The sequence below is a fragment of the Anomaloglossus baeobatrachus genome, chromosome 5, assembly GCF_048569485.1.
Source record: "Anomaloglossus baeobatrachus isolate aAnoBae1 chromosome 5, aAnoBae1.hap1, whole genome shotgun sequence".
Taxonomy (NCBI): Eukaryota; Metazoa; Chordata; class Amphibia; order Anura; family Aromobatidae; genus Anomaloglossus; species Anomaloglossus baeobatrachus.
This window is the reverse complement of record NC_134357.1, coordinates 297009037-297023207: the sequence shown is the minus strand read 5'-3', so window position 1 is coordinate 297023207 and position 14171 is coordinate 297009037. Positions and strand designations below refer to the sequence as shown.

At 53.3% G+C, this 14171-nt stretch overlaps 1 protein-coding gene across 3 annotated transcripts in view; it reads right to left on the bottom strand.

The window, feature by feature from the left end:
- The window catches only part of RECQL5 (RecQ like helicase 5), a 156776-nt gene that overhangs the window by 99226 nt on the left and 43379 nt on the right, over nucleotides 1–14171 (bottom strand). For all 3 annotated transcript variants that reach the window (XM_075349619.1, XM_075349621.1, XM_075349620.1), the window contains exon 6: nucleotides 8099–8210. In XM_075349619.1, coding sequence (XP_075205734.1) covers nucleotides 8099–8210 — 112 coding nt within the window. The remainder of the gene's footprint in view (nucleotides 1–8098; nucleotides 8211–14171) is intronic.

Genomic DNA, 14171 nt, shown 5'->3' with positions numbered 1-14171 from the left:
AACCTGAGGATTGTGGACCACGGTTGGACAGCTGAAATAGCCTGCCTCGTAGTTTTCACATCTAGGATGTGGACTGCGGATACGGTGGACTAGGAGTACCTTGTCCACTGAAGAATGTTGAGCCGCCAAGATTGCCAGGCGGCTGAGTGTCCCGCCCTGGAAGCTGATGTAGGAAAACGCTGTCACGTTGTCCGACTGGACTCGAATGTGCCTAGCCGCCCACAGATGGTGAAGGCTTAGAGAGCCAGAAATACAGCTCTGATTTCCAGCACATTGATCCAGAGGGCTGATTCGGACAGAGTCCAAGCGCCCTGCGCTCCACGGTGGAGATATACTGCTCCCAAGGCGGATAGGCTAGCATCCTGGTGAAGATCACCCGGGACGGGCCAGAAAGGAGCGCCCCTGAGACAGAGTGGCCGAAGCCACCACTGAAACGAGCCCCTGGTCAGTGGCGAAGTCACCACCCCGTTGGAGGATTGAGTTCGCTTGTACAGCGGAAAACATCCAGTCTCAGAGGACGCAGGAGAAACTGGGCGAGGAACCGCTTCCATTGACGCCCTGTGAACCTCTGGTTCGAAGTCAGAGTGGACTTGCCACCCGAATAGGTCAGAGTGGCGAGAGTGAACGAAGCACTCTGCTAAGAGTCAGCACTGGATGAAGCCCCGACAAGAAGGCCATCCAGGGCAAAAGATCACTGCCAAACCCTAGGGGGGCAGGACCCTAATCACAGCTGCCCCAATGAGAATACTCGAGGGGCCTTGCCTAACCCCAAGGGAAGAGCCACGAATTGGACCACTCCGATTGTCAAAACGTAGTCAACGCTGGTGTGAAACTGCGATTGACTCCTGTCGATAGGCATCTCTGATGCCGATGGCTACTAGAGAATCTCCTTGGGTTCTTGATTGATCCGGTGAAGAAAACACACGGAACAAAACCGAGACTCCATGTGAAGACGCCCCACCTGGCTATGCTTGAAAGGCTAAAGATCCAGGTCGGAAGGCACCGCCCTCTTCGGGGACTAGGAATAGATTTAAGCAAAGAAGGGAATTTTGTTTACTTACCGTAAATTCCTTTTCTTCTAGCTCCAATTGGGAGACCCAGACAATTGGGTGTATAGCTATTGCCTCTGGAGGCCACACAAAGTATTACACTTAAAAGTGTAAGGCCCCTCCCCTTCTGGCTATACACCCCCAGTGGGATCACTGGCTCACCAGTTTTAGTGCCAAAGCAAGAAGGAGGAAAGCCAATAACTGGTTTAAAGACCAATTCAATCCGAGGAAACATCGGAGAACTGAACCATACCACATGAACAACATGTGTACCCGAAAAAACAGAAAAACCCCGAGAAAACAGGGCGGGTGCTGGGTCTCCCAATTGGAGCTAGAAGAAAAGGAATTTACGGTAAGTAAACAAAATTCCCTTCTTCTTTGTCGCTCCATTGGGAGACCCAGACAATTGGGATGTCCAAAAGCAATCCCTGGGTGGGTAAAAGAATACCTCATGATAGGGCCGTCAAACGGCCCTCTCCTACAGGTGGCCAACCGCCGCCTGAATGACTTATCTACCTAGGCTGGCGTCTGCCGAAGCGTAGGTATGCATCTGATAATGCTTGGTAAAAGTAAGTAGACTCGACCAGGTGGGTGCCTGACACACCTGCTGAGCCGTAGCCTGGTGCCGTAATGCCCAGGATGCACCCACGGCTCTGGTAGAATGGGCCTTCGGCCTTGAGAGAACCAGAAGCCCAGTAGAACTGTAGGTTTCAAGAATTGGTTCCTCGAGCCCCCGAGCGAGGGTGGATCTGGAAGCTTGCGACTGTTTACGCCGACCAGCGACAAGGACAAAGAGTGCATCCGGGTGGCGCAGGAGCGCCATGCGGGAAGTAGAACCTGAGTGCTCTCACCAGAACCAACAGATGCAAATCTATCTGAAATTGATGGACTGGACGAGGACACAAAGAAGGTGAGGTGATATCCTGATTGATATGAAAATGGGATACCACCTTAGGGAGAAATTCCGGAACCGGACGCAGAACTACCCTGTCCTGGTGAAGGACCAGGAAGGGAGTTTGTATGAGAGCGTTGCTAGCTCGGAAACTCTCCTAAGAGACGAGACCGTTACTAGAAGGCCACTTCCCGTGAAAAACGGGAAGGGAGACATCCTTCAAAGGCTCGAAAGGCGGCATCTGGAGAGCAATTAGAACCTTGTTCAGATCTCAGGGCTCTAACGGCCGCTTGTACGGAGTGCTGAGAAGACAAACTCCCCGTAGGAACGTGCGTACCTGAGGAAGTCGTCGTTTCTGAAAAAATACAGATAGCGCTGAGACTTGTCCCTAAAGGGAACTGAGCGACAACCCATTTTCCTACCTAGATTGCAGGAAGGAAGGAAACATAGACGATGCAACCGGCCAGGGAGAAACACCCTGCGCCGAGCACCGAGATAAGAACATCTTCCACGTCCTGTGGTCAATCTTGGCGGACGTTGGTATGCTAGCCCGTCTCATGGTGGCAACCACGTCCTGAGGTAATCCTGACGACACTAGGTTCCAGGACTCAATGCCACACCATCCGGTTGAGGGCCGTAGAATTCAAATGGAAGAATGGCCCTTGAGACAGCCAGTCTGATTGGTCTGGTAGTGCCCCCGGTTAGCCTACCGTGAGGCACCACAGAACCGAGTACCACAACATCCTCGGCCAATTTGTAGCGACGAGGATGGCGCGGCCGCAGTCGGTCTTGATCTAGCGCAGTACTCTGGGCAACAATGCCAGAGGTGGCACCTAAGGTAGCTGGAACTGCGACCAATGCTGAACTAAGGCGTTTGCCGCCAGAGCTCGATGATTGTGAAACCGTGCCATGAAGCTGGCACATTGTTGTTGTGCCGTGACGCCATTAGATCGACGTCCGGCCTCTGTCAGCGGCGCCAGATCTCCTGAAACCCGTCCGGGTGAGGAGACCATACTCTTTCGGCCACACCTCAGCGACTTAGGAAGTCAGCTTCCTAGTTTCCACACTTGGGATGTGAATTGTGGATATGGTGGATGCCGTGTCTTCCACCCACATCAGAACCTGCCGGACTTCCTGGAAGGCTTGCCGGTTGCGCGTTCTTCCTTGGTGGTTGATGTATGCCACCGCTGTGGAGCTGTCCGACTGAAGTCGGATATGCTTGCTTTCCAGCCGCTGTTGGAAGGATTGTAGGGCAAGATACACTGCTCTGTGTTCAAGAACATTGATCTGAAGAGTGGACTCTTGCTGAGTCCACGTACCCTGAGCGCTGTAGTGGAGAAAAACTGCTCCCCACCCTGATAGACTCGCGTCTGTCGTAACTATCGCCCAGGACGGGGATAGGAAGGACCTTCTTTTTGACCAAGAGGTGAGAAGAAGCCACCACCGTAGAGATTCCTTGGCCGCCTGAGAAAGAACGACGACTCTGTTGAGGGACGTCGACTCCTCGTCCCATTGGCGGAGAATGTCCCATTGTAGTGGACGCAGTAAAACTGCGCGAAAGGAACTGCCTCCATTGCTACCATCTTACGTAGGAAGTGCATGAGGCGTCTCAATGTGTGCGACTGGTTCTTAAAGAAGAGCTTGCAGCCCGTAGTGAATGCTGTTTGTCTAGCGGCAGCTTCACTATCGCTGAGAGAGTAAGAAACTCTATGCCTAGATATGTTATCGATAGGGTCGGGGTCGGATCTGACTTTAAAAAGTTGATGATCCACCCAAAACTCTAGAGAGTCTCCAGCGCAACGTTCGGGCAGTGTTGGCATGTTTCCTAAGAGAGTGCCTTGACAAGTAGATCGTCTAAATACGGGACCACAGAGTGACCCTGAGAGTGCAGGACTGTGACTACTGCTGCCCTGACCTTGGCGAAGACCAGTTGGACTGTCGCTAGCCGGAAGGTAGAGCTACGAACAGAGGGTGTTCGTCTCCTATAACGAAGCGTAGAAACGCTAGTGCTCTGGATCAATCGGCACGTGTGGATAAGCATCCTTGATGCCTAATGATGCTAGGAAATATCCTTGGGACCTTGAGGCGATGACATGGCGGAGGGATTCCATCCGGAACCGCCTGGTGTCCACGAGCTTGCTGAGCATTTTTAGATCCAGAACGGGACGGAACGGCCCGTTGTTATAGGTACCGCAAAGAATTTGGGGTAAAAACCGTGACCTTGTTCCTGAAGAGGAACGGGGGTCATCACTCTTTCTGCCTATAGAGTGCATCCTGTTTGCAGAAGAGCAGCGGCCCGGCCGGGAGGTGGAGAAATTCTGAAGAATCGAGTTGGAGGACGAGAAGTGAGCTCTATCCTGTACCCGTGAGACAGAATGTCTCACACTCAATGGTCATTGACCTATGGCAGCTAAATATCGCCAAGGCGGGAGAGCCTGCTACCGACCGAGGCCGCAAGTCATGAGGAAGCCGCCTTGGAAGCGGGTTTTCAGACTGTCGCTTTTTTGGGCGAGACTGAGCCCGCTAAGAATCTTAGCTCCTCTGATCCTTTTGAGTCCACATTGGACGAGGAAAAATGGGACCTGCCCGAGCCTCGAAAAGGCCGAAAACCCCGACTGCCTCTTGCTCTGTTGGGGTTTGTTGTGTCCGGGCTGAGGAAAGGATGAATCCTTACCCCTGGACTGTTTGATGGTTACATCCAACGCTCACCAAACAGTCGGTCAGCAGAAAAAGGCAACTGGTTAGGCAACCTTTTTTGGAAGCAGAATCTGCCTTCCATTCACTTAACGAGCAGACCAGGCTCTGCTTAAAAACACGGAGTAGCGGAGGCTACCGCCGCACGGTTCGCAGAGTCCAGGACAACCTGAATCGCGTAAGAAACAAATGCAGACATTTGAGAGGTTAAGGATGCCACCTGCGGCACAGATGTACGTGTAACCGTGTCAATCTGTGTAAGACAAGCTGAAATAGCTTGGAGTGCCCCAAGGGAGAGAATGCCGGAGCTAACGGTGCGCCGACAGCCTCATAGATGGCTTTCGACCAGAGATCCATCTGTCTGTCAGTGGCATCTTTGAGTTTGCAGTTCCATCTCCCACTGCAACTATGGATCTAGCTACAAGCCTGGAGATTGGAGGATGCCGCTCGGGACATTGGGTCCAGTCCTTGACCAAGTCAGGGGACAGGGATAACGTGTATCCTAAGCCGTTTGGAGAAGCGCATATCTGGATAAGCGTGGTGTTCCTGGACTGCCTCTCTGAAGGCAGAGTGGTCCAGAAAAATACGTGAAGCTGACTCCTCCACTGGAGGAGCTGTGAGAAATAACCCACATTCTATAGATGGACGCTATAAGATTATTTACTATGGCGTCACAATCAGGTGTATCCAGATTGAGAGCGGTCTCAGGATCAGAATCCTGAGCCGCTACTTCCGCCTCATTACACAGCGAGTCCTTCTGTTAGGACCCTGATGAAACCGAGGCCGCTCATAGCGAGCCCCTTAGGCTGTCTGGGACTGACGTCCGTGCAGAGCCGTGACTCTGGGATGCGTGTGACATTCCCGGAGCTGTTAGTTATTCACACTGAGGGGGGCCATGGATCAATGATTCAACAGTGCCCATATTGTGAGAGACATGTCCGGACTGCTAGGCTTCTAGTATCATAGCCATAGTCTCAGAAAAACTGTCAGTAAATACTGCAGACACCGTCCTCATCCCCTGGCCATTAGTGCATACAATGGGAGTCTATGTACCTGCCGGCCGTATAGCCGTACATGCTGTACCAGCTGTATAGAAAAACATGTGGTTCTGCACCTTTGTTTTACACAGAGAATATGCTGATAACTCCTCCGCATAATCCAGGAGGGTATATACAACGTGCGACCAAACAGTGCAATGTATATAGTACAAGCATATCTATAAGTGCACTTCTGCACTAGTGGGGTTAGCACCACAGGTGCTGCTTAACGCCTGTTACAGCGATTGTGTGACTATCAGAATGCCAGGGTCTTCCACACTTGTCTCTGTATCGTACAGAAACTGACACTAATGGCTGCCGGTGTCCTTGTAGAGAAGGAAGCCGTGGGCGTGCCTGAGAAAGTGCGGGAATCCGGATTCACAGTGCACACAGTGAGAGGGGTGGAGTATGCAAAACATACTCCAGCTCTCAGCTCTGCTCTATGCAGCGTCACGCCCCTACCCTGACTGTCAGGGCTGTGGGCGGTAACGAAGGGAGACTAGGCCCAGAAGCCGGGGACTCGAGTTAACAGCGCGGCCGCCGTAAAAGCGCGGGCCGCGCTGAAGTCCCCGGCGCACCACAAGTGCCAGCCGCGCCGCAGTTCCAGCGGCCGGCGCGACCGATTCATAGAAGTGGCCAGCGTCCCGCCCCTCTCCTGACTGGCAGGTCTGGGGGCGGGAGCGAACGGAAGCAGGCCGCAAAAGCCGGGGACTCTAGTTATCAGCGCGGCCGCCGTAAAAGCGCGGGCCGCGCTGAAGTCCCCGGCGCACCACAAGTGCCAGCCGCGCCGCTGCCAGCGGCCGGCGCGACCGATTCCTGGAAGTGGCCAGCGTCCCGCCCCTCTCCTGACTGGCAGGTCTGGGGGCGGGAACGAACGGAAGCAGGCCGCAAAAGCCGGGGACTCTAGTTATCAGCGCGGCCGCCGTAAAAGCGCAGGCCGCGCTGAAGTCCCCGGCGCACTACAAGTGCCAGCCGCGCCGCAGTCCCAGCGGCCGGCGCGACCAATTCCCATAAGTGAGCCTGCTTCAGCAAAGCTGAATGAGGCCATGGCACAGGCGCCGCAGCGCTGATGTCCCCCGGCGCACTACAACACCCAGCATGCTGCGGTGTGAGCGCCAAATGCACGGGGACACAGAGTACCTTGAGGAAGCAGGGCCATGTCCCTGATGTACTCCGCTCCATCCAGCATCTTCTCCAGGGGCTGTAGATGGAGGACGGTCTCAGTGCCTGGAGACCGGTAAATCCCACTTCACCCAGAGCCCTGTAAAAAGGGATGGGGAAGGAATCAGCATGTGGGCTCCTGCCGCCGTACCCGCAATGGGTACCTCAACCTTACAAACACCTCCGACATAAGTGGGGTGAGAAGGGAGCATGCTGGGGACACTATATGTGTCCTCTTTTCTTCCATCCGACATAGTCAGCAGCTGCTGCTGACTAAAAAGTGGAGCTATGCGTGGATGTGTTGCCTCCTTCGCACAAAGCACAAAACTGGTGAGCCAGTGATCCCACTGGGGGTGTATAGCCAGAAGGGGAGGGGCCTTACACTTTTAAGTGTAATACTTTGTGTGGCCTCCAGAGGCAATAGCTATACACCCAATTGTCTGGGTCTCCCAATGGAGCGACAAAGAAAATCTCAGAACCGTTCCCAGTCGGGAACCGGTACAATTACTCCATTGGCCAGCAAGAAATGCCACAGCCTGTGAGAAGGCGGCGGCCTTGTAGCCGGGAGGAGTTGACAGAAAAAATCTGTTTGGCGGGTGGACAGAAGTCCATCCTGTAGCCAAGGGAGATATAATCTCGCCCCCACTGAACGGAGACGTGTTAGAACCCTACGTCGCCAAGTGGAGAGGGCCTGCCACGACCAAAGAGCGTGGCTAAATAGCTCGGAGGAAGCTGAGTCAGTGACAGCATCTCCTGCGGTCTTCTGAAGACGCAGCTTCGAGCCATTTGGTTCTATGAACCTGGGCCGAGCTAGAGGACGATCAGACGGAGGAACGGAAACCACCGAAACCTCAACTGATTCCTGCCATGGACAGGTTCCCTGGTTTAGGTTTGTGGCAAGGAAGAACACTCCCCGCCAAGAGCTTCCTTTCCTGACACAAAGCAAGAAACTGGCTAGATCTGGCTAGCAGGGGGTGTATATGCTAGGAGGGAGGAGCTACACGTTTTTGAGTGTAGTAACTTTGTGTGTCCTTCGGGGGCAGTAGCTATACACCCATGGTTTGGGTCTCCCATGGAAGGAACGATAAAGAAAATCTGGTGACCGATTCCCTTGAAAAAAGGCTTCTGTAATCCCACCAGGGTTTCTTTTTAATTATTTATCATAAAATATAATTAGCTAACTCAAGTTGCTGGGTTATTTTTGGTTAAAACCGCTTACATGTTTCTAAGATAATACAAAATATTAATATCAGTAAATTACACACCTTACATTGGCTTTATCCACCCCCATTCCAAAACTGATGGTGGCCACAATGACAGGAACAGCTTCCTCCATCCATTCATTCTGGATGGATACCCGATCAGCTGCTTTAAGACCTAAGTGACAAAGTGGAATTTTATTACCTTTTTAATGCATAAGAAAACACAAGACAGAATGCAAAAAAAAAAAAAAAGGAACATGTTGTTCAGATGCATGTACATTGATCGAGTGTTCATGCTAATCTTTAAGTGTAAACAGGCTGCTGATAACCTGTTGAATGAGCAAAAGGTCCATTGCTTTGGGTAAAAGAAGGGAATTTTGTTTACTTACCGTAAATTCCTTTTCTTCTAGCTCCAATTGGGAGACCCAGACAATTGGGTGTATAGCTCATGCCTCCGGAGCCCACACAAAGTATTACACTAAAAGTGTAAAGCCCCTCCCCTTCTGCCTATACACCCCCCGTGCATCACGGGTTCCTCAGTTTTAGTGCAAAAGCAAGAAGGAGGAAAGCAAATAAATTGGTTTAAAGTAACTTCAATCCGAAGAATCTCGGAGAACTGAAACCATTCAACATGAACAACATGTGTACACGAAAAAACAACAGGGCGGGTGCTGGGTCTCCCAATTGGAGCTAGAAGAAAAGGAATTTACGGTAAGTAAACAAAATTCCCTTCTTCTTTGTCGCTCCATTGGGAGACCCAGACAATTGGGACGTCCCAAAGCAGTCCCTGGGTGGGTAAAATAATACCTCATAATAGAGCCGTAAAACGGCCCGTTCCTACAGGTGGGCAACCGCCGCCTGAAGGACTCGTCTACCTAGGCTGGCATCCGCCGAAGCATAGGCATGCACCTGATAGTGTTTGGTGAAAGTGTGCAGGCTCGACCAGGTAGCCGCCTGGCACACCTGCTGAGCCGTCGCCTGGTGTCTTAAAGCACAGGACGCGCCCACGGCTCTGGTAGAATGGGCCTTTAGCCCTGAGGGAACCGGAAGCCCAGAAGAACGGTAGGCTTCAAGAATTGGTTCCTTGATCCACCGAGCCAGGGTGGATTTGGAAGCCTGTAACCCCTTACGCTGACCAGCGACAAGGACAAAGAGTGCATCCGAGCGGCGCAGAGGCGCCGTACGGGAAATGTAGATTCTGAGTGCTCTCACCAGATCTAACAAATGCAACTCCCTTTCACATTGATGAACTGGATGAGGACAAAAAGAAGGCAAGGAGATATCCTGATTGAGATGAAAGGTGGATACCACCTTAGGAAGGAATTCCGGAACCGGGCGCAGCACCACCTTGTCCTGGTGAAACACCAGGAAAGGGGCTTTGCATGACAGCGCTGCTAGCTCAGACACTCTCCGAAGTGAGGTGACTGCTACTAGGAAGACCACTTTCTGCGAAAGGCGAGAAAGAGAAATATCTTTCAAAGGTTCAAAGGGTGCCTTCTGAAGGGCCAGCAGAACCCTGTTCAGATCCCAGGGTTCTAACGGCCGCCTGTAAGGAGGAACAATGTGACAAACCCCTTGCAGGAACGTGCGTACCTGAGAAAGCCTGGCAAGACGCTTCTGAAAGAACACAGAGAGCGCTGAGACTTGTCCCTTAAGGGAGCCGAGCGACAAACCTTTTTCCAATCCTGATTGAAGAAAGGAAAGAAACGTGGGCAATGCAAATGGCCAGGGAGAAAATCCCTGAGCAGAACACCAAGATAAGAATATCTTCCACGTCCTGTGGTAGATCTTGGCGGAGGTTGGTTTTCTAGCCTGTCTCATGGTGGCAATGACCTCTTGAGATAACCCTGAAGACGCTAGGATCCAGGACTCAATGGCCACACAGTCAGGTTGAGGGCCGCAGAATTCAGATGGAAAAACGGCCCTTGAGACAGCAAGTGTGGACGGTCTGGCAGTGCCCACGGTTGGCCCACCGTGAGATGCCACAGATCCGGGTACCACGACCTCCTCGGCCAGTCTGGAGCGACGAGAATGGCGTGGCGGCAGCCTGACCTGATCTTGCGTATCACTCTGGGCAACAGTGCCAGAGGTGGGAACACATAAGGGAGTTGAAACTGCGACCAATCTTGAACTAAGGCGTCTGCCGCCAGAGCTCTGTGATCGTGAGATCGTGCCATGAATGCCGTGACCTTGTTGTTGTGCCGGGACGCCATTAGGTCGACGTCCGGCATCCCCCAGCGGCAACAGATCTCCTGAAACACGTCCGGGTGAAGAGACCATTCCCCTGCGTCCATGCCCTGGCGACTGAGAAAATCTGCTTCCCAGTTTTCTACGCCCGGGATGTGAACTGCGGATATGGTGGAGGCCGTGGCTTCCACCCACATCAGAATCCGCTGAACTTCCTGGAAAGCCTGACGACTGCGTGTGCCGCCTTGGTGGTTGATGTAAGCCACCGCTGTGGAGTTGTCCGACTGAATTCGGATCTGCTTGCCTTCCAGCCACTGCTGGAACGCTTTTAGGGCAAGATACACTGCCCTGATCTCCAGAACATTGATCTGAAGGGAGGACTCCTGCTGAGTCCACGTACCCTGAGCCCTGTGGTGGAGAAAGACTGCTCCCCACCCTGACAGACTCGCGTCCGTCGTGACCACCGCCCAGGATGGGGGTAGGAAGGATTTCCCCTTCGACAATGAAGTGGGAAGAAGCCACCACCGAAGGGAAGCTTTGGCTGCTTGGGAGAGGGAGACGTTCCTGTCGAGGGACGTCGACTTCCTGTCCCATTTGCGGAGAATGTCCCATTGAAGTGGGCGCAGATGAAACTGCGCAAAAGGAACTGCCTCCATTGCTGCTACCATCTTCCCTAGGAAGTGCATGAGGCGTCTCAGGGGGTGTGACTGACCTAGAAGGAGAGATTGCACCCCTGTCTGGAGTGAACGCTGTTTGTTCAGCGGAAGCTTCACTATCGCTGAGAGAGTATGAAACTCCATGCCAAGATATGTCAGTGATTGGGCCGGAGTCAGATTTGACTTTGGAAAATTGATGATCCAACCGAAACTCTGGAGAGTCTCTAGAGTAGCATTGAGGCTGTGTTGGCATGCCTCTTGAGAGGGTGCCTTGACTAGGAGATCGTCTAAGTAAGGAATCACCGAGTGTCCCTGAGAGTGAAGGACCGCCACTACTGTAGGCATGACCTTGGTGAAAACCCGTGGGGCTGTCGCCAGGCCGAACGGCAGTGCCACGAACTGAAGGTGTTCGTCTGCTATGGCGAAACGCAGGAAGCGCTGATGCTCTGGAGCAATCGGTACGTGAAGATACGCATCTTTGATATCGACCGATGTAAGGAAGTCTCCCTGGGACATTGAGGCGATGACGGAGCGAAGGGATTCCATCCGGAACCGCCTGGTCTTTACGTGTTTGTTGAGCAGTTTTAGGTCCAGGACAGGACGGAAGGACCCGTCTTTCTTTGGAACCACAAACAGGTTTGAGTAAAAACCGTGACCCTGTTGCTGAAGAGGAACCGGGATCACCACTCCTTCCGCCTTTAGAGTGTCCACCGCCTGCAGAAGAGCATCGGCTCGCTCGGGAGGCGGAGATGTTCTGAAGAATCGAGTCGGAGGACGAGAGCTGAACTCTATCCTGTAACCGTGAGACAGAATGTCTCTCACCCAACGGTCTTTTACCTGTGGCAGCCAGGTGTCGCAAAAGCGGGAGAGCCTGCCACCGACCGAGGATGCGGTGTGAGGAGACTGAAAGTCATGAGGAGGCCGCTTTGGTAGCGGCACCTCCAGCGGTCTTTTTAGGACGTGACTTAGACCGCCATGAATCGGATTTTGTCTGATCCTTCTGAGGCCTTTTGGACGAGGAGAATTGGGACCTGCCCGCCCCCCGAAAGGACCGAAACCTCGACTGTCCCCTCCTCTGTTGGGGTATGTTTGGTTTGGCCTGGGGTAAGGATGTATCCTTTCCCTTGGATTGCTTGATTATTTCATCCAATCGCTCACCAAACAAACGGTCATCAGAAAATGGCAAACTGGTTAAGCACTTTTTTGGAAGCCGAATCTGCCTTCCATTCCCGTAGCCACAATGCCCTGCGTATTGCCACCGAATTGTCGGCTGCAACCGCCGTACGGCTCGCAGAGTCCAGGATGGCATTAATAGCGTAGGACGCAAATGCCGTCGTTTGAGAGGTTATGGACGCCACCTGCGGCGCAGACGTACGTGTGAGTGCGTCAATTTGCGCCTGACCAGCTGAGATAGCTTGGAGTGCCCATACGGCTGCGAATGCTGGAGCAAAAGACGCGCCGATAGCTTCATAGATGGATTTCAACCAGAGCTCCATCTGTCTGTCAGTGGCATCCTTGAGTGAAGCTCCATCTTCCACTGCAACTATGGATCTAGCCGCAAGTCTGGAGATTGGAGGATCCACCTTGGGACACTGAGTCCAGCCCTTGACCACGTCAGGAGGGAAGGGATAACGTGTATCCTTAAGGCGTTTGGAGAAACGCTTATCTGGATAAGCGTGGTGTTTCTGGACTGCCTCCCTGAAGTCAGAGTGGTCCAGAAAAGTACTCAATTTACGCTTGGGATACCTGAAATGGAATTTCTCCTGCTGTGAAGCTGACTCCTCCACTGGAGGAGCTGAGGGAGAAATATCCAACATTCGATTGATGGACGCTATAAGATCATTCACTATGGCGTCACCCTCAGGTGTATCCAGATTGAGAGCGGTCTCAGGATCCGAATCCTGATCAGCTACCTCCGCTTCATCATACAAAGAGTCTTCCTGCTGGGACCCTGACCAGTGTGATGATGTCGAGGGCCGTTCCCAGCGAGCTCGCTTAGGCCGTCTGGGACTGTCGTCCGTGTCAGAGCCTTCACCCTGGGATGCATGGGACATCCCCGGAGCCCGGAGTTGATCCAACTGAGGGGGACCAGGGGGCAATGATTCAACAGTGCCCATGGTCTGAGGCACCGGTCTGGACTGCAAAGTTTCTAGAATTTTAGTCATAGTCACAGACAATCTATCAGCAAAAACTGCAAACTCCGTCCCCGTCACCTGGACAGTGTTCACAGGTGGTTCTCCCTGGGTCACCTCTAGCAGAGACCCCGGCTGAGCAAGTGCCACAGGGGCCGAACATTGCACACCATGGGGATCAGTGGAACCTGCCGGTAGAACAGCCTCACAAGCAGTACAAGCAGCATAGAAAGCCTGTGCCTTGGCACCCTTGCTTTTTGCGGACGACATGCTGTCCTCTGAGCAATCTAGGAGGGTATATAGCCAAGAATAGCGACCGTACAGTGCAATGTATAGAATACAAGCATAAAAGTACAAATGAACACTTCGGCGCTAGTGGGGTCAGCACTTCAGGTGCTGCTTACCGCCCGCTGAAAAGCGGGTGTGTGGTCGCCAGAATCCCGTGTCTGGGTCCCCCAGAACTTGTCTCCCCTCTCCAGCTCCGACTGCACACAGGAATGGCTGCCGGCGTCCTGTGAAGAGGGGCGTACCGTGGGCGTGCCTCAGACAAAGTGCGGGAAACTGGCGTCCCACTGTGTTCAGTGAGTGGGCTGGAGTATGCAAGCAGACTCCAGCCCTCGGCGCTGACGTCCGGCACAGCGTCCCGCCCCTCCCCTGACTGGCAGGCCTGGGGGCGGGAAAGCCACGAGACTAGGCCGCAAAAGCCGGGGACTCGAGTAATAAGCACGGCCGTCCAGAGGCACGGCCAGCGCGGAAGTCCCCGGCGCACTACAAGTCCCAGCCGCGCCGCAGTGTAAAACTGACAGCAGCGGCCGGCGCGGTAGTCCCCAATACATTAACTAACTCAGCAAAGCTGTAGTGAGTAGTGGCACAAGCGCGCAGCGCTGTTGTCCCCAGCGCACTAACACACCCAGCAATGCTGCGGTGTGTCTGCGCGCGGTCTGTACGGGGACACAGAGTACCTTGACGTAGCAGGGCCATGTCCCTGACGATACTAAGCTCCATATCCAGCAGATACCCCAGTGGCAGTGGATGGAGCACGGTCTCCTGTGCCTGGAGACCGGTAGGATCCCACTTCACCCAGAGCCCTAAGGGGGATGGGGAAGGAAAGCAGCATGTGGGCTCCAGCCTCCGTACCCGCAATGGATACCTCAACCTTAA